The sequence below is a fragment of the Lissotriton helveticus genome, chromosome 6, assembly GCF_964261635.1.
Source record: "Lissotriton helveticus chromosome 6, aLisHel1.1, whole genome shotgun sequence".
NCBI lineage: Eukaryota > Metazoa > Chordata > Amphibia > Caudata > Salamandridae > Lissotriton > Lissotriton helveticus.
In genome coordinates this window covers 1,120,692,872-1,120,718,063 of record NC_136067.1, presented here as the reverse complement: position 1 = coordinate 1,120,718,063, position 25,192 = coordinate 1,120,692,872, and the positions used below count along the sequence as shown (strand labels likewise).

Genomic DNA, 25,192 nt, shown 5'->3' with positions numbered 1-25,192 from the left:
GGTTATTCAGGAGTTTCTGATCTGGTAAAACAAGCTACTTTACATTCCTTCGAGACTTAGCCTGAAGGCTGCTCTCCACAGCTACCACTAGAATAGCTTTCTATAAAGGTTGTCTATAACCTAATCATCAATAATCGTTGTTTGGACTGGTACAAGGTGCCCACTTTAATTAGTGGACAGCATGTACCAGGCCAACTACTCACAATCTGCATTTCTAATATGGAATGAATGCATTACTTGTAAAAGTAATTTTTAGTTTTTCATATCACATTTATAAAAATCTTCATTGCCTATGTAATCACATTATAATATGTATGTGTGTTTTTCTGCATGCAGGAACTAGTTCTGTGACAGGAAAGTGCCAATAATATATTTTTATTTGTTCATATTTCTCACTGAAACAACAAATGACTTAATTTTGTTGTGAGTCCCTGAAGTAAATATCACTTTCAAGTCACTCTTTCTTATAATAAAACCAGATTTTACTTTTCACATTTCCATAAGGTTTATTTAAGTGTTTTCCTTGTTTGCTAACAGCATGGGTGAATAGCAGGAGCACTTAAATTATCAAGAAAGCACCATGATACCAGAGGTTTTTGTCCAAGCTTCCTAGCATGAAAAAAAAAATGTAGTCAACTTTTTCAATTTTCCTTTGCCATTGTTTACTTTTTACTATAGAAATTGTGAACAATTCTGATTAGGCAGGCCCTGAGATAAGACGTGACGGTATCTCACACTCCAATCCATAAAAACTGGAAAACATTTATGGCTCTATTGTTCTCTCAGAAGTCGATCTGCTGATACACAATGATAATCATGCAACAGAGTGACCTAACATGAATCCCGTCCCCCCAAACCCCAAAGCCTTCTACCTCCTCATACCTGAAGTGCAGGGAGAGGGGAAAGCACTTTGAAACACTAATATTGAGCAATATGTCTCATGAAAGGTGTAAAATGAGAAATAATTAATGAAGAAAACTGCAATTTAATGTGAGGATGTGTCTGTATCTTGAAAATTTTAAAGAAATAGCATTGTTTATAACGTGTGGCTGTAGATACATATACTGTGTATACTCCTGCTGTCTATTATTGGGATTGGATATTTACATGTGGTTTTCCTTTGAAGAAATCTTTCAAGTCACAAGATGTGCTGTGACTCCTCTCTTAGTGGACAATCCACATGGGCATTGACTCCATATTAGTTTGCTTTTTCTGCCATTGACTTGGGATGTTTACTGAGAGGGGCTGCTCAGAGTTTATTGTATTTCATACTCATTCTTTTTGGACCCACATAGTTGGATTTCAACACCGACGCATCAGAAACCGGTCTGTGCCTCAACAATTTTTCATTGCACTACTTAGTGGCACATCTTTGGAGGACTGACGTTTAACTCTCAATGCCAAGAACGCTGGGGGCCTCCCTGCGCTCTTCAGGGACTGCCTGTCCTCCATTAAATTTCAACACCTGAGAATGCAAACCACAAGGGGCATCCTTCCAACAGTGCAATTCCAAATACCTGTGGTCGGTCCATCACAACGTCTGCAATTTGTGTCTCTTGCCTGACCATGATGACACCTCCTGCAAGTTTGCCAGTCTTCCATTCAAACACACCATACTGAAGTAAAAGCATTGGGTACACCATAAAATGCACTAACAGGCTGTTCGAGGCATGTGGGCTGCTGAATTCATATCTTGTGCATAGATCGCCGCCTAGTCTTGGGTCCGGATGATTGCACTTTGTTGTCCTGGCAGAGTCTTCGAAGTATCACGAGATAGGTGACTCCTCCCCTGGACTACAGTGCACATGGGCATCTTCTCCATCCTCAGATTGTTTTTTTCCGCCATTGGGTTTGGATGTTATTCCTTTACTCCAACTTCGGAAACCGAAACAAACTACTTTAAAGGTCGTTCGGTACTTCTTGACTCGACCAACCTTTCCATCTTGATCCGGTCGACACGGGCCGTTGGGCCTTTTCAACGCCACGTGGGTCTGCTGTCGATGGAAAGGAGCCCGTTCAAAAGGTGCCCACAATGCCACTCCAAATTCCCGCATACTGACAAGCATACAGTATGCAACAAGTGCTTATCACCAGAGCACAACGAACAGAATTGCCCTGCGTGTGCCCAATTCTGTTCGAAGAAGACCATCCGGATTCGACGGGCCGCTAGGCAAGAGATACAGCGATCGGCACCAGAACCGGAGAACATCTTCGATGATGAACGCGACCTCCCAGAAGCGACGGACTCGGACCTAGAGATCATCACCGTCGAGGACCAGTCGGACTCCGATGACGAGATCCCACCGGTGCAAATCGTGAGTACACAGCCCCCAATGCCGCTTACCCCGAAACCGAAGGCTCCGGTCGAAGCATCGCCTAAAGGCCTTAGCCGAGATCGAAAAACCCCTTCAGAAGCCCCGCCCTCCGGCTTGGCTCAGAAGACCAAATCAAAGCCCTCCGAGAGCCCAGGACCAAGTAACATTCCCCCCAAGAAGGTCGTCGAACCCAAAAGTCGTCGAACCGAAGAAGGCCCTCGAGCCAAAGGTTGTCGAACAAAAGAAGGTCGACCAGCCAAAGTGGGTCGAACCAAAAAAGGTCGTCCAACCCAAAAAGATTATCGAGTCAAAAGCTATCAAGCCAAAGAAAAGCCTCAAACCTAAACAAGTCGTCGATCCAAAAACAGCACCCGATCCTAAAAAGAGTGCAAATAAACCAAAGCCAGTCGAACCGAAAAAAGGCATCGACTCGACCAAAGACACTGACCCTAAAAAAGGCGTTGAGCACAAAAAGAGGATCGAGCCGAAAAAGGTAGTCGACCCAAATAAAGTCGCCGAACCAAAAAAGACTGCCAAACCAATAAAAGACGTAGAACCAAAAAAGGTTACCGACCCCAAACCGACAGTCGAGCCGAAAAAGACTCCAGAACCAAAGGCCCTCGAGCCAAAAGGTCACAAGCAAGTCAGTAAGCCAAAAACATCGGCGCCAAAGCCACGGACAGTGGAAGAGGAACTCGTCCATCCTGATCCACAATCAGAGGAACAATCAAAATGGACATAAACCCTCAAACCAGCAAAGTTACCATCTATTACCGGAAAAAGAGACCATTGGACACGGACACTACTTGCCCTGTACCACCAAAGAAAAAGGACTTCGGGACATCTCCCTCTAGGCCTTTTACTCCTCCTTTCTATCCTAATATGCCTTTTGTGCCCTACTCTCCTATACACTCAGAATACAATGATGAGGATAACATGGGGGAAGATCCTCAGGAAGATTTTAATGACCCAGAGGATCCACAGGCTCAGGATGACACATGGGATGATCAAAATGATCCATATGACACAAAACCCATCCCTGACACCTCCCCATACCCTACTAAGCCGTCGCCTACTGACGACACCATTGTGTTTAACCGACTGCTAGATAGGGCAGCAAAATACCACAAGGTCGACATGCACACTGACCCAATAGAAGAGGATTTTCTATTTGACACTTTTCCAACCTCCGAGAAAAATGTAGGGACACTTCCTATGCTAAAAGGGGTACTAAAATACGCACCAGACACATTCAAGGATCCAGCCAGGGCACGGGTGCTCAATCCCAGGGTTGAGAAAAAATATAAAGCGGCCACTACAGACCCTACTTACATTAAATCCCAATTGCCTCTAGACTCACTGGTAGTAGCAAACGCTCGCAAAAGGGCCAACTCGCAAACAACAGGAGACGCTCCACCTCCTGACAAAGAGTCTAAAATATTGGAGGCCTCAGGCAAAAGAGTGGCCTCACAAGCTGCTAATTCATGGAGGATCGCAAACACACAGGCTCTCCTAGGTCGCTATGATAGAGCGCACTACGACCAGCTTGGAGGATCTGAAAGAGACACGTTAGTATTAGATTCCTTACCTTCGAATATCCCCAGGCGTCAGACTGGATCCGGAAACTTTTGCGTAGCAGTACCCTTGCGCGTCGGTAGGCGTCGTCTGCGGCTCCGCGTCCGTCGTCGGCGTCGTGGGCGCCATGATGACGTTGTCGGAGTACTTAGACGCCGCCTCCGCGTGCTGCGTCAGTTCTTCTTTTTTCCGCACCAGCAAGTGCAGATCTGGAAAAAGCAGTAACCCTTAGTCAATTTTGACTAACTTTTTGGATCACTTTTGATCATTTCTCGAAGTCTTACGACTCTGATCGATGCCGTAGGGATGCCTGGATTTAAGCACTGCGAGGATTGCGACAGCACAATGTCGGTCACGGATCCTCACCACCTGTGCCTAACTTGTCTAGGCATCGACCACGACGACAAGGCCTGCTCTGACTGCCGGGCCCTCTCTTCGAAAGCCAGGCGGGAGCAGTCCCGCAGGCGACTCGAACTCCGGCAGTCGGTCCCGCGCCGCGAGAGGTCTCGGTCCCACGGGAGGTCGAGGGACAGGTCGCGGGCTCGGAGCCACCACAGTTCCGAGAGTAGGCCGCACTCCTCCGGGTCGAAGTCGTCGTCAGGTAAGAAGCACAAGAAGTCCAAGAGGCGTCATCGCTCCTCGGACTCCCCCCGACACTCGCGCGATGCGGCCGGGGGTTCGGGTGACACCACCCACGCGGTTCGTCGGAGTCGCGGGCGCCGCGTCCAGCTCCACACCCTCCGGTCCCTGGGCAAGACGCGACGCCGAAGGAGATCGAGCGCTTCCTCATGGCCATGAGGAAACTCTCTCCTCCGACGGGCTCCGCGGCGCCTCCGGGCCCAGGGGACCCGTCTGGGGCCTCTAGCTGGTCGGGGGCTTTGGCCCTGACGCCGTTGGGTGCTTCGGCCCCGACGCCGCCGACGCCTTCGGGCCCGGCGCCGCAGGGACCCACAATCCCGACACCGCCGGTGCCTTCGGGCCCGGCGCCGCAGGGTCCAGCGGTCCCGGCGCCGCCGGCGCCTTCGGGCCCGGCGCCGCGGGACCCCGCTAGACCTTCTTCGGGATCTGGGTCGTCGCCAGTGGACCTTACGACCTCCCCGGCGTCGGACCATCCGGTGTCGCCTCCGGCACCGTCCTTGGGCGGCGCCGTCCCCGATACCTCCTTCATTCCTGTTCCGGCGTCGGGACGGCCCCGATGGGCGCCGCTCCCGACGCCGCTTGGGGAGTTTAACTTCTATGAACAGGCCCCATTGATTGAGAACCCTGAGTTTCAGGAGATGGGTGATGAAGGGGATTGGGAGGGGTCTGAGGACCCTCTGACCCGAGAGTGTCAGTCTTATGAGGACTGGGCAGGAGACCTTGGGGAGGCCAGTGGCCTGGACACCTCTTCAGACACTGGTTTTGTCTCCCCTCCTACCGTGGCTTCAGAGGAGGGGGCAACCTACAGTGTGGTGTTGATGAGGGCTGACAAGGCCTTGAGCCTTGAGCTCCCCGTCGCGGCCGTGAGGACTAATCTCTTCACTGAGGTCCTTAAACCGCAGTCAAGCTCGGCCGAGCCACTGCTGCCCTTTAATGAGGCCTTGACCGACGTTCTTCTGAGCACTTGGTCCAAGCCCGCTACGGGTTCGCCCGTAGATAGGAACGTGGCCAGACGCCACCGCCCAGCCCCGGGCGACCCATGTTTCCTGTCCACCCATCCCACCCCCGAGAGCCTGGTCATCCAGGCCTCCAATTCCCAGACCGCATTCCCGTCGGCGCCGCCGGACAGGGAATCCAAGAGGTACGAGCAGTACGGTAAAAAGATCTTCTCCTCCCTTAGTCTGGGACTGCGGTCTTCCAACACCGCATGCCTCTTGGGCCGCTACACCCACTCTCTGTGGGATACGGTTGCAGAAGTGCTGCCAGAGTGTCCGTTGGAGGTACGGGCCAAACTCGGCCAAGCCCTTGTGGAGGGCCGGGATGCAGCCAAATATTCTATCCGGTGTGGGCTGGATACCACCGACTCACTAGGTAGAGCGATGGCAACGACAGTGGCGGTCAGACGCTACGCCTGGTTGAGGTCCGCCAACTTTTCGGCCGATGTCCAAAACACACTGATGGACATGCCGTTTGATGGCCGTCGCCTCTTTGGCGACAAGGCAGACCATGCGCTTGAGCACTTTAAGGACTCCAGGGCTACGGCCAAGCCCTTGGGCCTCTCGGCCCCGTGCCAGCAATCGGCTGCCTTTCACTCCTTTCGTGGCCACGGAAGGGGTGTACCCACACGTGCTGCCAGCCACGCTCCGCAAGGTAATACCCAACGCTGTGGCGGCCGTGGGAACCGCCGTCCCGGCGGTCGGGGACAACGGCGAGGTCAGTCCACACCTTCCCCCGCAGCATCCGCCTCTAAATCCTCCTAGTCCGTGCTTTCAGGCCCATGTGACGCCAGTGGGGGGCAGGGTTCGCCATCACCACCTCCACTGGCGCACTGTCACTTCGGACAGGTGGGTGCTGCAAATCGTCCGAAGGGGCTACTCCCTCCCCTTCGAGGCGACTCCTCCAGCCATGCCACCGCAGAACCACCGTGTATCGGGGAATCATTTGCGACTTCTGCAGGAGGAAGTTACGGCCCTCTTGGCCAAAGGGGCCATCGAGCGCGTTCCTGGGCCAGAAGTAGGGTGTGGTTGCTACTCCCACTACTTTCTGGTACCCAAGAAGGGCAAAGGGGGCCTACGCCCTATCTTGGACCTAAGGAACGTCAACGGCTTCCTCCGGAAGGAGAAGTTCAAAATGCTGACACTGGCTCAGGTCCTAGCTGCCCTGGACCCAGGAGACTGGATGGTAGCGTTGGACTTGCAGGACGCTTATTTCCACATCTCCGTCCTGCCGGCCCACCGGCGCTACCTGCGGTTCACGGTTGGCCACGAGCACTTTCAGTATACCGTGCTCCCCTTCGGCCTTACCAGCGCCCTACGGGTGTTCACAAAGGTGATGGCGGTGGTCGCAGCTCATCTGCGCAGGTTAGGGGTTTCAGTCTTCCCCTACCTCCGACTGGTTGTTGAAAGCGGGCTCGCCCCAGACAGTCGTCAGCCACCTCCAGACTACGGCAGATCGCCTGCACCGGCTGGGGTTCTCCATCAATGTGCCGAAGTCACACCTGTGCCCCTCTCCGAAGCTCCTTTTCATCGGAGCGTTTCTCGGCGCGGTTTCAGGTTTATCCACCCGAACAGCGGGTCCGGGATATTCAGCCTCTGATTCCCATCTTTCAGCCGTTATCCCGGGTCTCGGTCAGGTTGACGCTGCGGCTTCTGGGGCTGATGGCCTCCTGCATCCTACTGGTGCGTCACGCCAGGTGGCGGATGCGGGCTCTGCAGTGGGACCTGAAGTTTCAGTGGGCCCAGCATCAGGGCAACCTGTCCGACCACGTCCTGATCTCGGAGGGCACTGCCAGACAGCTGCAGTGGTGGCTCACGGACCGCGATTGGGTCAGCGGCAGATCCCTCTCCCTTCCCCAACCGGAGCACGTAGTTGTGACGGACGCGTCCCTCCAGGGCTGGGGAGGCCACATGGGAGAGGCGGAGATCAGAGGCCTCTGGTCTCCGGCGGAGGCCCGGCTCCACATCAACCTGTTGGAGTTACGGGCGATTCGTCTAGCACTGAAGGCATTCCTCCCCTCTGTCCGGGGGAGTGTAGTGCAGGTGTTCACGGACAACACCACCGCCATGTGGTACTGCAACAAACAAGGCGGGTGGGGTCATGGACCCTTTGCCAGGAGGTTCTGCGCCTCTGGCAATGGCTGGAACGCCAGGGCGTGACCCTGGTGGCTCAACACATGGCAGGTTCTCTGAACGCCAGGGCGGACGAGCTCAGCCGTCGGTGCATGATGGATCACGAATGGCGTCTGAACTCGGACGTGGTGCAAGGCCTCTGTCAGCAATGGGGAGAGCCTTGGTTAGATCTATTCGCCACCGAAGAGAACGCGCAATGTCATCAGTTTTGCGCGTTGGAATTTCCAAGGCGGCACTCGCTCGGAGACGCTTTTCGTCGCGAGTGGAGTTGCGGTCTATTGTACGCCTTTCCGCCTATACCACTTCTGCCCTGAGTGCTGAAGAAGATCAAGCGCGACCGGGCCCAAGTCATCCTTGTGGCTCCGGATTGGGCACGAAGGTACTGGTATCCAGAGCTACTCAGTATGTCAGTCGATCCCCCGGTTCGTCTGCCTCTTCAGGAGGACCTTCTGTCGCAGCAGCAGGGGACGGTTCTCCACCCGAACCTGTCCAGTCTCCACCTCCATGCTTGGAGATTGAGCGACGACAGTTGAGGCCATTTGACTTGCCTCCTGAAGTCTGTGACGTCATTCTGGCAGCCAGGCGTCCCTCCACAAAGTCTGTATACGCCTGCAGGTGGAACAGATTTGTGGCATGGTGCGCAGCAAAGGCTGTGGATCCTCTTGCTGCCCCTCTTTCTGAGGTTCTTCTCTTCCTTCTTTCTCTTGCCCAGCAGTGCTCTGCTCTGGGCATTATCAAGGGCTACCTTTCTGCCCTCTCAGCCTTTCTAAGGCTGCCTGATCAACCTTCTTTGTTCAAGTCCCCTATTGTAAATAGATTTCTAAAGGACATCACACACACATTCCCTCCTGTTCCGTTTGTGATGCCTCAGTGGGACTTGAACCTGGGTCTTACGTTTCTGATGTGCGCTCCCTTTGAGCCACTTCACAACTGTCCTCTCCGCCTTCTTACTCTGAAGACTGCTTTCCTGGTTGCCATCACCTCTGCCAGGCGAGTGAGTGAGCTCCAGGCCCTTTCTTGTACTCCACATTTCCTTTCTGTCCATCCGGACAAAGTGGTGTTGCGTACTAAGCCTTTTTTCCTGCCCAAGGTTGTCACGGCCTTCTACATCGGGTAGTCTATCACCTTGCTAACCTTCTTCCCGCTACCGCACCCCTCTAAAGAGGAAGAACGGCTCCACCGTCTGGACCCAAAACGTGCGCTCTCATTTAATTGGATCGCACACGCCAGTTCCGGGTGGATGACCAACTCTTTGTTGGTTACGTGGGCTCTAAGAAGGGGAAAGCGGTGCACAAGAGGACCATCTCCCGGTGGATCATCTTGTGTATCCAGGCATGCTACTCCTTGGCTAAAAAGGAGCCCCCTGTTGGATTGGGGGCTCACTCTACCCGAGCCACGGCGACTACAACTGCCCTGAGCCGGGGAGTGCCCTTACAAGACATCTGTCAGGCAGCTACGTGGGCATCGCTGCACACGTTTGCAAGACACTACTGCCTGGACAGCCAAGTCCGGAGGGATGTCTTCTTTGGCCGTTCTGTCCTCCAGGACTTTCTGGTGTGATTATTGGTTCGCAGACCCACCACCGGGGTTGGTATTGCTGGGGTATCTATTCTAAGGTAAGGAATCTAATACTAACGTGTCTCTTTCAGATGCACAAGTTACTACTTGTGTAACGATATATCTGTAAGAGACATTAGTTAGTATTAGATTCCTTACCGACCCACCCGTCCTCCCCGTTCTGCGAAACGATATCTAGGGTTAGAGTTACCCCCTTTCAGGGCCCTAGTTTCAATGGCACCAGTGTTGGTTTTTTAACATGGCTCTGCGTTTCTGGCGCGGAAAAGCTGTGTCTAAGAACTGACGTCAGCACGCGGAGGCAGCGTCTAAGTACTCCGACGACACCGACGACGGACGCGGAGCCGCAGACGACGCCTACCGACGCGCAAGGGTACTGCTACGCAAAAGTTTCCGGATCCAGTCTGACGCCTGGGGATATTCTAAGGTAAGGAATCTAATACTAACTAATGTCTCTTACAGATATATCGTTACACAAGTAGTAACTTGTGCTTTACTGCAACACCTGCCAGAACCTTTCAAAGCTCAGGCTAGCGACCTCATACAGGAAGGCACATTTATAACTAATGCTTCCATTAAATGTGCACTAGACGCAGCCGACACAGCAGCCAGGTCAGTTAACACTAGTGTGTTACTACGCAGACACGCGTGGCTACGCATCTCTGGTTTTAAGAACGAGGTGCAATCCACCATTCTTAACCAACCAGTTAATCAAGACTTCCTGTTTGGTCCTGCAGTAGATACCATTTTAGACAAAATGAAGAAAGATACTGAAACTGCAAAATCTATGGGCGCGCTGCAGTTTCAACAACATAGAGGTTCCTTTCGTCGGTCCTCCTACAGAGGTGCCGCAAGAGGCAACGCTTCACAGACTTCCTCTGCATACAAAAGCAACACCCAAAGCTCCTTCAATAAGGGCTCCAACAGGGGAGGTTACAGGGGCAATAATAACAAAGGCAGAGGATGTGGCGGCAATAACACCAGAGCCTCCACTGCCACCAAACAGTGACTTCATCACACTCCCTCCAGACCATTTAACATCAGTCAGAGGCAGAGTCAAACAGTTCCTACCAGTCTGGAATGCAATTACCACAGACAGGTGAGTGAGACAAATTATCCAGTATGGTTATTGCCTGGAACTCACTTCTACTCCACCCAACATACCTCCCAGACAACGTCCTACGTCCAAAGAACCCACCACCCTGCTACAACAAGAGGTCAAATCCATGCTAGAAAAGGGAGCCATAGAACTAGTCCCTTTTCAACACCAAGGAACAGGGGTATACTCACTATACTTCCTTATTCCCAAAAAGGACGGGTCCCTCAGACCAATATTGGACCTCAGGCCTCTAAGTCAATACATACTCTGAGAGCACTTCCATATGATCACTCTGCAACAAGTACTCCCATTACTCCAGCAAGGCGACTTCCTAGAAACATTAGACCTCAAGGACGCATATTTTCACATACCTATACATCCAGCTCACAGGAAATAGCTCAGGTTCACAATAGAAAGTCAACATTATCAGTTCAAGGTTCTCCCCTTCGGGGTAACCACAGCCCCAAGAGTGTTCACAAAATGTTTAGCGGTAGTAGCTGCACACCTCAGACGGCAACACATCCACGTGTTTCCATATCTGGACGATTGGCTCATAAAGGCAAACTCGTACGCGCAGTGTGCAAGCCATACGTCTCAAACACTCCAGCTGCTACACAGCCTGGGTTTTTCCATAAACTACCCAAAATCATATCTACAACCCTCCCACATACAACAATATCTGGGGGGCTACAATAAATACCCCTCTAGCAAAGGCATATCGAAATCAATCAAGGATAGCCAACATGCAGACTCTCATTCAGAAATTTCAGCCACAACACTCTTTGCCAGCTCGAGTATTCATGCAACTCATAGGCATGATGGCCTCCTGTATATTCATTGTCCCCCATGCCCGACTTCAAATGCGTCCACTACCGGAATGCCTAGCACGGCAATGGAACCAAGCTCAGGGACAAATAAAAGACCTAGTGTTGGTGGACAGTCGCGCTTACAACTCTCTGCAGTGGTGGAACCCACAAAACCTTTCCAAGGGGCGATTGTCCCAGGAGCCGGTTCCACAAGTAGTACTAACAGCGGACGCATCACTGACAGGTTGGAGAGCCCATTTACTACAATACACAGTCCAAGGGCTCTGGACAATCAAACAAAGGAGATTGCATATCAACCAACTAGAGTTGCTAGCAATATTTCTGGCACTAAAAGCATTCCAAAAGTACCTGTGCAACAAGGCTGTGTTGATCCGGACGGACAACATGACAGCCATGTACTATATTCAGAAACAAGGAGGGACACACTCTCCACAACTGTCCCACTTAGCACAGAACATATGGAAGTGAGCAATTCCCAAAAACATTTTTCTCCTAGCAGAACACCTGCCAGGAAAAGACAATCAAGTAGCGGATCTGCTAAGCAGACACAGTCAACAGCTACACAAATGGGAGATTCACCCTCAAGTTCTCCAACCATTCTTCCAAAAATGGGGGCAGCCAGAGATAGATCTGTTTGCCACAAACGAAAACTCAAAACGCCAGTACTTTGCCGCCAGGTTCCCACATCTGTTGTCACAGGGCAATGCGATATGGATGAACTGGTCAGGCAGATTTGCATACGTTTTTCCAACAGCTCCACTGATTCCACTAGTGGCATGCAAACTACGTCAGCAGTCACTCACAATGATCCTGGTTGCTCCCACTTGGGCGGGACAACCATGGTACACAACTTTCCTGGAACTCTCAGTAGTTCCCCACCAAAGACTGCGCCTCTCGCCCCATCTTTTAACTAAGAACCATGGAGAAACCAGGCACCCAGATCCCAGTCAGATGAACCTAGCGATCTGGCTCCTGAGGTCTTAGAGTTCGGATACCTTAACTTACCTCCTGATTGCATGAACATTATCAAGGAGGCAAGACGGCCAACTACTAGAGCATGCTATGCAGCTAAATGGAAACAATTTGTAATTTACTGCAACAATAACCAAATCAATCCATTAGATGCTTCCATCCAAAACATTATCTGCTACCTCTTGCAGCTTCAAAGATGCAATCTAGCATACTCTTCTATAAGACTACATCTTGCTGCTATAGCAGCATATCTCCAGAACAGACAACACCTGTCTCTGTTTAGGGTACCACCAATCAAAGCTTTTATGGAAGGTCTTAAAAGGATAATCTCTCCAAAGCACCCACCTTCACCAGTCTGGAACTTAAATATAGTACTTACCAGACTCATGGGACCTCCTTTCGAACCACTCCACTCATGTGAATTACAATTTCTAACATGGAAGGTGGCATTTTCAATTGCCATTACCTCCCTCAGGCGAGTAAGTGAGCTACAGGCACTAACCATCCAAGAACCTTTTATGCAAATACATGCAAATAAGGTAGTACTTCGAACTAACCCTAAGTTCATGCCAAAAGTCATATCCACTTTCCATATCAACCAATCCATAGAATTGCCAGTTTTCTTTCAAAACCCACAGTCAGTGGCTGAAAGAGCCCTACACACACTAGATGTAAGGAGAGCTCTGCTATATTATGTGGACAGGACTAAATCATTTCGGAAAACAAAGCAACTGTTTGTTGCTTTTTCACCACAACATAAAGGTAATCCCATCTCAAAATCAGGAATAGCCAGATGGATAGTTAAATGCATCCAAATATGTTATCAAAAAGCTAAACGCACTCTAACAGTTCCCGCAAAAGCACACTCTACGCGCAAAATGGGGGCATCCATGGCTTTCCTAGGGAATATTCCCCTTGAAGACATATGTAGGGCAGCTACATGGTCTACCATACACACTTTTACTAAACACTATTGTGTAGACGTGCAATCAAAGCAGCAAGCTGCAGTAGGCCAGGCTGTCCTTAAAACTCTTTTTCAGACTGCTGCAGCTGGTACAGGTGACCACCGCTAGAGGAGATACTGCTATACAGTCTATGCACAAGATATGAATTCAGCAGCCAACATGCCTCGAACGGAATATGCTACTTACCAGTATGCATCTGTTCTTGGCATGTAGGGCTGCTGACATTCATATCGCCCACCCTCCTCCCCGGTGCCTGTTGCAGCTGCAGGATTCTCTTTTGCATGGCCATCTCTTACTTACTATACTCCATCTTTGCCACAATGGCGAAAAACAATCTGAGGATGGAGAAGATGCCCATGCGCACTGTAGTCCAGGGGAGGAGTCACCTATCTTGTGACACTTCGAAGACTCTTCCTGGACAACAAAGTGCAATCATCCGGACCCAACACTAGGCGGCGATCTATGCACAAGATATGAATGTCAGCAGCCCTACATGCCAAGAACAGATGCATACTGGTAAGTAGCATATTCCTTCTGCACCATTCTTGATGTCTTTGGGGAGGAAAACCCCCTTGGCGATGAAGAGAGCAAAGAGCCCAGCCTATCTGAAATCTTTTGAGGCCCAGGATTTCACCCAGCCCTGAAAAAGTCTCTTCAAGCGCTTTGGAGCACTATGAAGAGGAGGATGTTGATCTGGCGCTGTAGACCTTAGGCCCTCAAACAAAAACCACTGCTACAGCTGTAAGTATGCCACATGGCTCAAACACCCACACACCTAATACGGGGTATCATAGAAGATCCTATGACGAGGTAGAGCACTGTACCGCTAGTGTTCATCTAGCCCGGAGCACAAACACAATAGACTGAAGCCTCTAGGTCCTTCACCGTCTTTGGTCGGCACCAAAACAAGGCTTCTGAGCTGACAAAAGCTTCACACTACTGCATCAAACCTCACTGCCTTTCAAGCCCTTCTCAATCCAAGGGTGCCAAGCATCTACATCACACCCCAAGCTGGCACCAAAGGCACCACCGAAGTGGGTGCCGAAGATCCATTCTAAGGTGAAATTCCCATTGATGCTGAATATCCTGTTGATGCCGAAAGCATCGTCAACTGCTGTTTCCGAGGAATCAGACTTGCCCATCTTGCAGCTGCTGCAGGAAGAGCTCCATCCCATACAGAAGTGTCTTTTTATCTATCCTGTTTCTGACAAGATCTCAGCGAATATTCTCCCGCAGGAGTCATCAGTTACTCTACCTCGCAAGAGAGGGTTTGCCTTCAAAGAAGAACCATCCTCGGGGGCCACTCCTGAGTGGCACCAAAGCAATACAGGGATAGGGGTACAAGTCCTCTCATATATATTCCCCTGCCACCTCCTCCTCTGCCTCCTCCACCTCTTCCACCAGCTCCACATCTTTTACCAGCAATGTTAATCTAAACCATCTACTCTGCCTTTACGAGTGTTTAGAGACGGGTCCCCACACCTTATTTAGATAGAAGCAATCCATATGATCCAGTGGACCCATATGACCAACCCTTAGACCTAGAGCCTACTGATGGACCACAGAAACAGATTTGATGTTAAACCCCCCTCCCACCAGGCGATCTTGTCTTAGATCATGACTTGGTTAAGAAATCCTCAGTGGATGATGTCACGTTCTATCATGAGTTCATACAGGGGGTTGTGATGTGCCATTATGTAGAGATGAATGTCATACAGGAGGAAGAGGATTTCCTTGTGGAGACTCTTTCTCAAAGCCAAAACATTTTGTTCAGTTTTTACCCATGCTTATGGTAAATAGACGCCAGAGAACAGTAGGGAGCCATTCAAATTTATAATAGTTACACCTAGGATTGAGAAGAAATACAAACCCTTCCTTAACAACCCTATTTGCATAAAAAGCCAGGTCCCTCAGGACTCCTTGGTAGTTCACACTGCCCTCCAGAGAGCCTGCGCACAAGCCATTGGCCATCTTAGGCCACTCAATAAGGAAAGCTAGAAAATCGATGCAATGGGCAAAACATTATAGCAGTTGGGACAGCCATGCACTGCTGTATAGCCAACTTTGTCAAACTCCTTTCCCATTATTTAAGATCCCAGTGGGAGCAGATGCAGGAACAAGTAAAACACTTTCCAGATGAGTACAGAAAGAAAGGTGAGGAGATGGTGTCTGAGGGCAAGACCATTTAGAACACCTACATATGTTGTGAGCTTGACACTGCGGACACAGTGTGTAGAGGGATCAACATAAGTGGACTACTCAGACACCATGCTTGGCTTTGTGTCTCTGGGTTCAAACCTGGAGTCCAGCAGCATCTCCTCAACCTCCCAGTCGATGAGGAGCATCTCTTCAGCACCTAGGTTGACAACATCCTTGAGAAATAAATAAGAATCAGAGATTGCAAAGTCTGTGGGTGTCTTCAAACTTTTACCCCCAGAGGCTCTTTTACAAGCAACAACCAATGGAAAGATCCAAGGCAATGTCACCTTACAAGGCAATGTCACCTTACGTTGTTAGAGACAGCAGCAAACCTTCCACCAGTAGACTGGCAGAGGTTACACTAAGGGTTCATACTGGGGTAACAACATAAGTTCAGGCAGAGGTGGCCCTGGTAAAGAAGCTTCTACCTCTCTGCAATGACCACCTCCCCTCCATTTACATATCACCTGTCAAGGTGAGAATGCAGAGTTTTCTTTCTCACTGGGAGGAGATCACATCTAACCAGTGTGTTTTAGTGGCTGTACAACATGGCTACTGCCTAGAGCTTCTCTTACCCTCTCCCAACATTCTTCCCGATAACCATGTCCTCAGCACAGACCATTTCTGCTTCTTGGATAAAAAGGTACAAGTGCTCCTCCAGGAGGGTGCTATTGAGAGAATGCCCCCACAGCACCTCAGGAAAGGTGTATGCTCTCTTTACCTCCTTATTCCAAAAAAAGGTTGGCTCCCAGGCCCATCATGGACATCTGGCACTTACCAAATACATTCTATTGGAGCATTTTCATAATACTACTCTGCAGGACTTCATTTTATAGCTCCAACAAGGTGATTTCATGGCTGCGCTTGACCTCAAGGATGCCTTTTTCCATTTCACCCTGCTGACCGCTGGTACTTTTGCTTTGTTGTAAGTGGATATCACTGACAGTTCAAAGTACTTGTTTTTGGGGACACCACAGCTCCAAGGGTGTTCACAAAGTACCTAGCAGTGATAGCCACACACCGATGAAGTAGGAACACTCACGTCTTGCCCTACCTCAACGACTGGCTGATCAATTGCGGCGGCAGAAAACAATGCCTAGCCCACATCAAGCAGCAGCTTCCCAACTCAACAACCTGAGGTTCACCATAAATGCCACCAAGTCCCACCTGGAACCCCTTCTGATGCAGCCTTTCTTGGAATCTGTTCTGAATGTAGCTTCTGAGACAGCCAAACTCAACCAACACAGAGTATTGGCATTTCAACAGCTGCTGACTCTTTTTGAGCCCATTCGTCAACTCACAGTCAAAACAGTAATGCCTTTTTAGGAATGATGTCCTGGTACATTGCTCTGGTACCCCATGCGAGGCTACATATGTGTCCCCTACCACAGTGCTTCACAGCACAGTAGTCACGAGCAGATGGTCTCTAGGAAGATCTAGTGGTGGTGAAGGCCATCTCTCATCGCTCTCTGCATTGGCGGAACAGCAACCATCTATTGCAGGGCATTCTTTTTTCAGACCCTTACAACGGATGCACCTCTCAAAGACTGGGGTGCGCATCTCAGTGACATGACCAAACTTGGGGTGTGGCTCCCTGAAATACGATTACGGAAACATCAACTACCTGGTAACGATATACATATACTTTACCCTCAAAGCCTTCCTCCAGGTCATTCCAGAGAACGTAATCCCCCAAAAATCAGTTTCTCCAGGTCTTAGTACTGGCACAGGGGATCTGACACAGCGATCCGCCGCCACATAAACCTGTCAGTGAAACGTGTTCCAGGGTGGACAGCAACTTTTCAGACCTGTTCAGCAGGACACATCGACTTGTCCATGAGTGGGAACTCCACCCATAAGTCCTTTAAAGTTCATTTTAGCATTGTGGCATCATGCAAATCAACCTGTTTGCCTTATCTGGGAATGCAACATTTTGAATTTTAACCTCCAGGTGACAACACACATGGTCCAGGGACAAAGCATGATGGCTTAGTTAGTCACGTTTTTTTCCTATGTATTTCCATCTTCCCCACGCCTCCTGTACATGGTCAGTGGTGAGGAGGTTGAAACAAACAATCCCTGACACTCATTCTGGCGGCATCCACCTGGGCATACCAGCCCTAGTTCTCCATACTCTTGGAAATGACCGTCAGCTCTTACAAGCAGCTCCCCCTCAAGCTAGATCTCCTCATGCAGAGTCAAGGCGAGATCATCACCCAGATCCCATACAGCTTAACCTAGCGATCTGGCACCTGATGTCTTGTTGTTTGGCTATCTGAACCTCTCCCAGGAATGCATGATCTTTCTGCAGGAAGCAATTAAGACCACTACATGGGCATTCTTTTCTGCAAAGTTGAAATGGGTTGTCCATAATTGCATCTCCAAACACCTAGACATCTTAACACCTAACATCTCAAATATTCTTTACTATGTATTACTTCTGCATAAGTCAGGCCTCACCTACATTTCAGTTTGTGTGCACCTAGCTGTCATTGCAGCATGTATGCAAAATAGGGAACATTCATCCTTATTTAGGATTCCCGTAATCAAGGCTTTCATGGAGGGTTCAAGAGGGTCATACCTCCCACATTGCCTCAAAATCCCATTTGAACCTTTGATGTGCCACTGACAAGGTTCATGACGCCACCCTTTGAACTTCTGCACTCATGCCCCTCCAGTTCCTTTCTTGGAAGGTGGCTTTCCTTATGGCCGTTATCTCCCTCAGAGCAATTAGTGACATACAGGCACTAACCTTGCAAAAACATTTCCTTCAACTTCACAAGGGATAGGTTTGTCCTCAGAACCATTCCTAAGTTCTTCCCAAAGGTGGTATCAGCCTTCCACCTTAATCAGACCGTAGAGCTCCATTTCCTTTTTCCCACAGCCAGATCCGGCAGAGGAAAGAGCTATATGTATGTATGTTAAATGTCAAAAGACTTCTAATGCATTACATAGATAGGACCAAACCCTTTAAAAAATCTGACTAGCTCTTTGTAGACTTTATGAAGCTTCACAAATGTCACCCTATTTCTAAAGCGGTAATAGCAAAATGGATAGTCAAGTGCATCCAGATCTGCTACCACAAAGCTAAGAGAGTCTTTCTGTGGCACTCAGGGCCCACTTCACCCATTAGAATGGGACTACCATGGCTTTTTAGGGACCATTCCGCTAGCTGACATCTGCAATGAGGTCACCCAGTCAACCCCTCACATGTTTACCAGGTGTTACAGTGTGGACATCTTGGGCCTCCAGCATGCTATGGTTTGCCAGACAGTCTTAAGATCTCTGTTTCAAACATCTGCATCCTCCACGCTAGCCACTGCTTATGAAAGACACTGCTTTACAGTCTATGCAGAGTAAGTGTATCTACAACCACATAAGTTACAAACAGAAAATGTGACTTAGTTTCTAAGTATCTGTCCATGGTCTGTAATGCTGTAGATCCACATGCGTCCACCCTGATCCGCTGAAGCTTTGGCTGATTGCAGATCTCTACTTTTTATCCTATTTTGTTACAATACTCATAATGCTCCTTGCTACCCTTGCTTGACACTCCACACACATACTCACCCGTTGTGCGAAAACATGTTCAAAGAAAAACAACATGCAAATGTACGACCCCAACATTTAATGTCAGAAGTATACAGAGCATGTGAATCTGCAGCACTACACACTATGAAGAGATGGCAATAGGATAAGTAACATTTTCCGCACAGAAAATGTAAAATTGCTTAATGTCACATTGTTCCTATTTTAAGACCTATGTTGTTTTACTAGTTGTTTCAGGCCGAGATGTTTAGCCGACAACAAATTTTGCATTCAATCATTGTTGATGGACAGCATCTTTTAGAACAAGGACAGGTGGAGGACAGGTAAGGTTGCTTTTCATATATTTTAAAGCTTTTTATTTTTATAAAATTCAACAACAATCAGTCTGTGTTGAAGGAAAATAAACTATGTTCATAGTCGTGTTACATGTTTTTAAATCTCTTCCAGGTTTCAAATTTACAGATCCTCCAAGATTCAAAGTCAGTCTGCACTGTAGGCTCAGAAAATGTGGCCCTGTATTTCAAAGGGTTTTTTGCCCCTCACTTATAAATAACCTTATTTTCAGGATTCCATTCCCAAACATGATTTAGATGTACACAATGTTTTGGAATAAATAGGAACTAAGCATGTAAAAAGGGACAGTGATGTCCATTATGTACAAATTCATTGGTGTTATTCCATTGACCAAACACAAGCAGAGGCTGCCTGTTGTTCGAAACAATGGTCTTTGTTCTTCTTCACTAACCATGTTCCCTGTTATAGTGTCTCTTGCAAAAGAAAGTACATCAGTTAAAGAACACCAAATAAGCAGCTCTGTTGGACATAGACTAAATTGAAGGCAGCTAGCCATCTATAGCAGATCCCAGTGGCGGCTCCCCCATTGAGGCGTGGGGGCGTCGCCCCACTGCTTTCCTGCAGTGCGAGAAGGCAGAACCATAAACGGTAAAAACTACAGTTTAAGTTTCTGTTTCTCGCACTGCGAGAAAGCATTAGTGCCTCTCTGCCTGGTTGTGGGCGGGCGGGCGAGTGGGCGGACCTCCTCGAGGGCAGGGGGGAGTTGCTTTGCCCACTGTTCTGAGTATTGACTGTTTGGTTGGCCCCAGGGCCGAACAAAGCAGTCATGCGCACTCCTCTTTTCTCTATGTAGGCTGCATGATGCAGCCTGCATAGAGAAAATGGCCCGGCTGGGGCGCTGCCCTCGCCAATCACAACGCTGCCATTGCAGCGTTGTGATTGGCTTAGGCCCGGGAAGGAGGCTGCCTGCTGGCTGCTTCCTGTTCCTTCGTGACCGGCTGCACCATCACAGAGCGGAGGTGGCACGAGCACCAGCGGTAAGGTAGGTTTAATTTTTTTTAATGTATTGTTATTCCTCTCCCGCTCCCCTCCTCCCACAATGAGCATGCTGTATTTTGATGTTGATCTATGCCAGAAGTGTTTAGGTGTCGTGCGTGAATACCTGGATCTGTGTTCCGATCATGTCTTTAATCGCAGTGATTGGCGGGGAAAGAGTGAGCAGGCAATTTAGTTTAGAGAAGGAACGCGAGAGGGAAAATGAAGTGCATGAAAAGGAAGGAAGGAGAAACAGGATAATCGTTCGCTGGAGCCAGGCTGGCTGGTGACAGGCCAACCCGTGGTGGAAGGTGTAATACGTTATAACCAAGGCTGCTGGAATTATGGGACAAGGGAGGAGCAAATTAAGTGGCAGAGGTCGCCAAGTTATGGGACAGTAAAATGCAAATTATGCAGCTCAGCGCGGCACATGTTCTGATAAATATTCATTATTTTGGTATATTGAGTTGCCTTTTGCACGAATATTATTGATGCTCCAAGTTCTTTCTCCCTGTTTAACGTCTAAGAATTGTGAATGGCTTCCAACATTGTGTACTGATATTTCGCATTGTGAGTTCTTTTAAATGTCTATTTGTACAATCTATGAAACTGTAATCTGATAACATTTTTGTCATACGTTTTATGGGTGTCTATATCCCAAACCTCCCAGCTTTGCACGTACTGTGCATTTGGTTTGTATTTTGAAAGGACTTGATGGGACCAGGACCAAATCTTACACACAAATTTTTTTAATCTATCTAATGGTAATGCTAAATTAATTTTTATTTGGGATTCTTTAATAATGGAATTTGAAAGGTGATTCATTGATTCCTTTACCAGTTTTCTGGATCAAATATTTTTTATGCCAAAAACATGCTTTTGTTTTTTCATCAAGAAATGTTTTCCATGTGGGAGAAAGATTTAATATTAGCCAGTAAGTGCTGAGATACATATTCTTTGTTACATTCTGCTAAATGTATCTGATAGAGACTACGAGCCGCAGATTCCTTAACGTAGAATTATCCCCAGGTGTGAGACTGGATCCTGAAACTTTTTGCCCAGCATCTCTGCGCGCCGGGGGGACGGCATCACGCGGCTCCACCCAGGATGTCGCCCGCGTACGTGATGTCAGTGAGGTCACATAAGTCCCATGCCGGCGCACCTACATCAGTTTTTTCCTTTTCCGGGTGCAACGCGGATCCGGTTCATGCTTCAGGCCTGTTTAGGCTTTTCCCTTCTATCCTTACTTGTGTTGTGGGAACAGTGTGCGGATGCGTTCGGGCTTCAAGACTTGTTCATCTTGTGGACGCTTGATTTCGGCGACAGACCCTCACCTCATTTGCATGTGGTGCTTGGGGGAGGATCATGACTCCACTGATTGCGAGTCGTGCCAGCGGTTGAAGCCGAAGTCGCAGTGGGAACGCCGGATGAAACCTCTCTCGGCTCTCATGTCCAAGTCGGCTTCGTCGCCTCGCTCAGCCTCTGCAGAAGGTTTTTGGAGCGACCGTCAGCATTGTCATCCTCATCCCTCTCCTGTGCCGCAAGAACATCGCTCCCCTGTGGGTAAGTGTCGCAGTTTGTCCCCGAGGGCTGGTTCCCGGCCTGTTGGGGGTGTGGGCTATCCTCTTGTGATGCGGCCCTGTGTATCGTCCCCCTATCCACTGTTTCCCGGTGAGGGGGCATCGAGAGCCCAGATGGAGGTATATGCTGTGGCTTTGCAGGCCTCGCTGGTTCCTCCTCTTCCTCCTTCCCCTCCTGGGATGTCAGCGGATCCCTTGCGAGGTGCAAGGCCTTCCGCGGCGTCACTGGTGGCTCCAGCCCCGGTGCCGACTGGTTCAGATCCAGGCTTGGATGATGTGGTGCTGTTGGGGTGCAGCCCTTCGGGAGTCGTCATCGGACATGGAGACATGTTCTACTTCCTCGGCTCCTTGAGGGTGTAGTTCTTCTCGGTCGAAATCTTAGCCGAAGATGTCCGGTACAGAGCCACCTTGGTGTTGCATCTTGTGACGTCGAGCCTGACGGTCACAAACCGTCTTCTTTGATCGAAGCAATCAGCACGCGTCGCAGTCTTTCTCGTCATACATCTGATAGCGACTACTAGCCGCAGATTCCTTAACGTAGAATAGATACCCTAGCCATACCCCAGGGAAGGAGGGTCTGCGAAAGGACCTCACCAGCCTGGACATAACAGAGGGACCCACAGGGACTAGTCCAACAGACAGGCGAAGAGCCTCGTCCCCCCCAGGCAAGGGGGTGCCCCCACAAGCAGAACACTACTGACCCCAAGGTTACCATGGGGTGGAGCTACATAAGGAGGCTTCAGAGGAGGACTTCTTGTTTGAGACCTTAAGGTCAATTCAGAAAACTACACATTTACTACCAATGTGTAAGGGGATGCTTAAGCACGCAGATGAGGTTTTTAAGATCCTGTAAGGGCAAGAATCATAACGCCTAGGGTTGAGAAGAAATATAAGCCAGCCCCTACTGACCCTGCATACATCAAGGGTCAGCTGCCCTTAGACTCTCTTGTGGTTTCTAATGCTCGCTAGGGAGGTAACTCACAGACCACAGGTGAGGCCCCTCCTCCTGATAAGGAGTCCAAGTTAATTGATGCCTCTGGCAAAAGGGTAGCCTCACAAGCAGCTAATCACTGGTGCATTACTAATGCTCAGACTTGGCTAGCCAGATATGATAGGGCTCATTGCGATGAGCTAGAAAAACGTATGCAATTTCTGCCTGATGTGCACAAATCGAAGGCAAATGATCTTATCCAGGAGGGCAAACTTATCATCAATACCTCCATCAAGTTCCCATTAGATGCAGCAGACACAGCAGCGTGCGCAGTGAACACCAGCGTACTGCTACGTAGACATGCATGGTTGAGAATTTCAGGTGTCAAACCTGAGGTACAGGTCTCCATTCTTAAACAACCTTTTGATAAGGAACACTCTTTGGTCCAGCAGTGGACACCTCACTGGAAACAATTAAGAAGGACACTGAGGTTGCAAAGTCCATGGGGGTTCCTTTTGGCGCTCCTTTTACAGGGGTGGCTCGAAAAATATTACCACAGGGCAACAACAACAACAACAACCAATCACCCTCATCAAGAGGCTATTTTAGAGGAGGTTTTAGAGGAATCAATGGTAAAGGAAGAGGCAGAGGCAACTCCACTCGCACTTCCCCCGCAAATAACAAACAGTGACTTCCTTCCGCTGCCCCCGATCATTCCACTCCCGCAGGGGGGCGTCTCTCTCAATTTCTCCTGGTCTGGAACACCATCACCTCAGACAAATGGGTTTTACAAATTATCCAATATGGTTACTGCATGTAACTTACAAACATTCACCCAAATATTCTTCCAAGATTACATGCAATGTCACAGGAACATCTTACCCTTCTAAAAAAAGAAGTTCTCTCTCTGTTGAAGAAAGGAGCCATAGAACCAATCCCATTAAAACATCAAGGGACCAGAGTATACTATCTGTACTTCTTGATTCCTAAAAAGGACGGCTCTCTCAGGCATATACTAGACCTCAGAGAACTAAATCTATACATTCAGTTGGCCACTTTCACATGGTCACACTCCAGCAAGTTCTACAAGGCGACTTTCTGTCCACTCTGAACTTAAAGAACACCTATTTCCATATCCCAATACACCCTGCTCACTGCAAATTCCTCAGGTTTGTAGTAGTAGGCCAGCACTATCAGTTCAAGGTGCTCCCATTCGGAGTAACTACCGCACCCAGGGTTTTCACCAAGTGCCTGGCAGTAGTCGCAGCTCATCTTCAAAGACAACACATTCACATCTTCCCATATTTGGATGACTGGCTCATAAAAGCCAGCTTGCAAAAAAGATGCCTACGTCACACTCACAAAACAGTGCAATTGTTCCTCGATCTTGGATTCACTTTAAATCTGTCCAAATCCCAGTTACATCCATCCAACACATAGGTGTATCTGGGAGCCACAATAGATACACAAAAGGCTTTGGCCTACCCCAATCCGGCCAGAATCTGCAACATGCAAACTTTACTCGGTCAGTTTCAGCCTCAACACTCATTGCCAGCTCGAGTGTTCATGCAGTTACTAGAGATGATGGCACCCTACATTCTAATAGTCCCTTACACAAGGCTAAAGATTTGTCCATTTCAGGAGTGATTAGCATGTCAGTGGAACCAGGCTCGGGGTCTCTTATCAGATCTAGTGTTGGTGGATGACAGCACCCATCGCTCTCTGCAGTGGTGGAATACACAAAACCTTTCAAAAGGGTGGCCTTTCATAGACCCAGTTCCACAGATAGTGCTAACAGCAGACGCATCGCTCACTGGTTGGGGAGCTCATTTCCAGGCGCATACAATTCAGGGCATGTGGAGCCTACAGCAGAAGCAGCTTCACATAAATCATCTAGAACTGCTAGCGATTTTCCTAGCGCTCAAAGCGTTTCAAGTTCATCTAGTAGGCAAAGCGGTCCTGATTCATACAGACAACATGACAGCAATGTACTACATACAAAACCAGGGGGGACACACTTTCCCCACCTGTCACAACTAGCACAGACCATCTGGAGATGGGCCATACGTCACGAAATATTTTTCCTTGCAGAACACCTTCCAGGAGTAAACAATCAGATGGCAGATCTGCTCAGTCGTCAAAGACAACTGATCCGCGAATGGGAACTCTACCCTCAAGTTCTCCTCCCATTCTTCCAAATGTGGGGTTTTCCGGACATAGATCTGCTCAACACAAACCTAAACACAAAATTCCCAAGCTTCGCATCCAGACATCCACACCCATTGTCCAAGGGCAATGCAGTATGGGTGAATTGGTCAGGGATATTTGCCTTCACATTTCCGCCTCTCCCACTCATTCCATTAGTGGTTCGGAAGCTCAGACAGGCGTCCCTGACATTAATCCTCGTTGCTCCCACATGGGCCTGACAACCCTGGTTCCCAACCCTGTTGGAGCTCTCAGTAGTTCCTCACCAAAAACGACACCTCACTCCCAATCTCATCACTCAGAG

The 25,192-nt window shown here is 49.1% G+C and overlaps 1 protein-coding gene across 1 annotated transcript in view; it reads left to right on the top strand.

Annotated features, from left to right (window-relative positions):
- SYNE1 (spectrin repeat containing nuclear envelope protein 1) overlaps positions 1 to 25,192 on the top strand; it is a 2,361,447-nt gene that overhangs the window by 1,988,890 nt on the left and 347,365 nt on the right. The window contains exon 122 of the mRNA XM_078648775.1: positions 19,072 to 19,166. Within this exon, the coding sequence (XP_078504901.1) occupies positions 19,072 to 19,166 (95 nt within the window). The remainder of the gene's footprint in view (positions 1 to 19,071; positions 19,167 to 25,192) is intronic.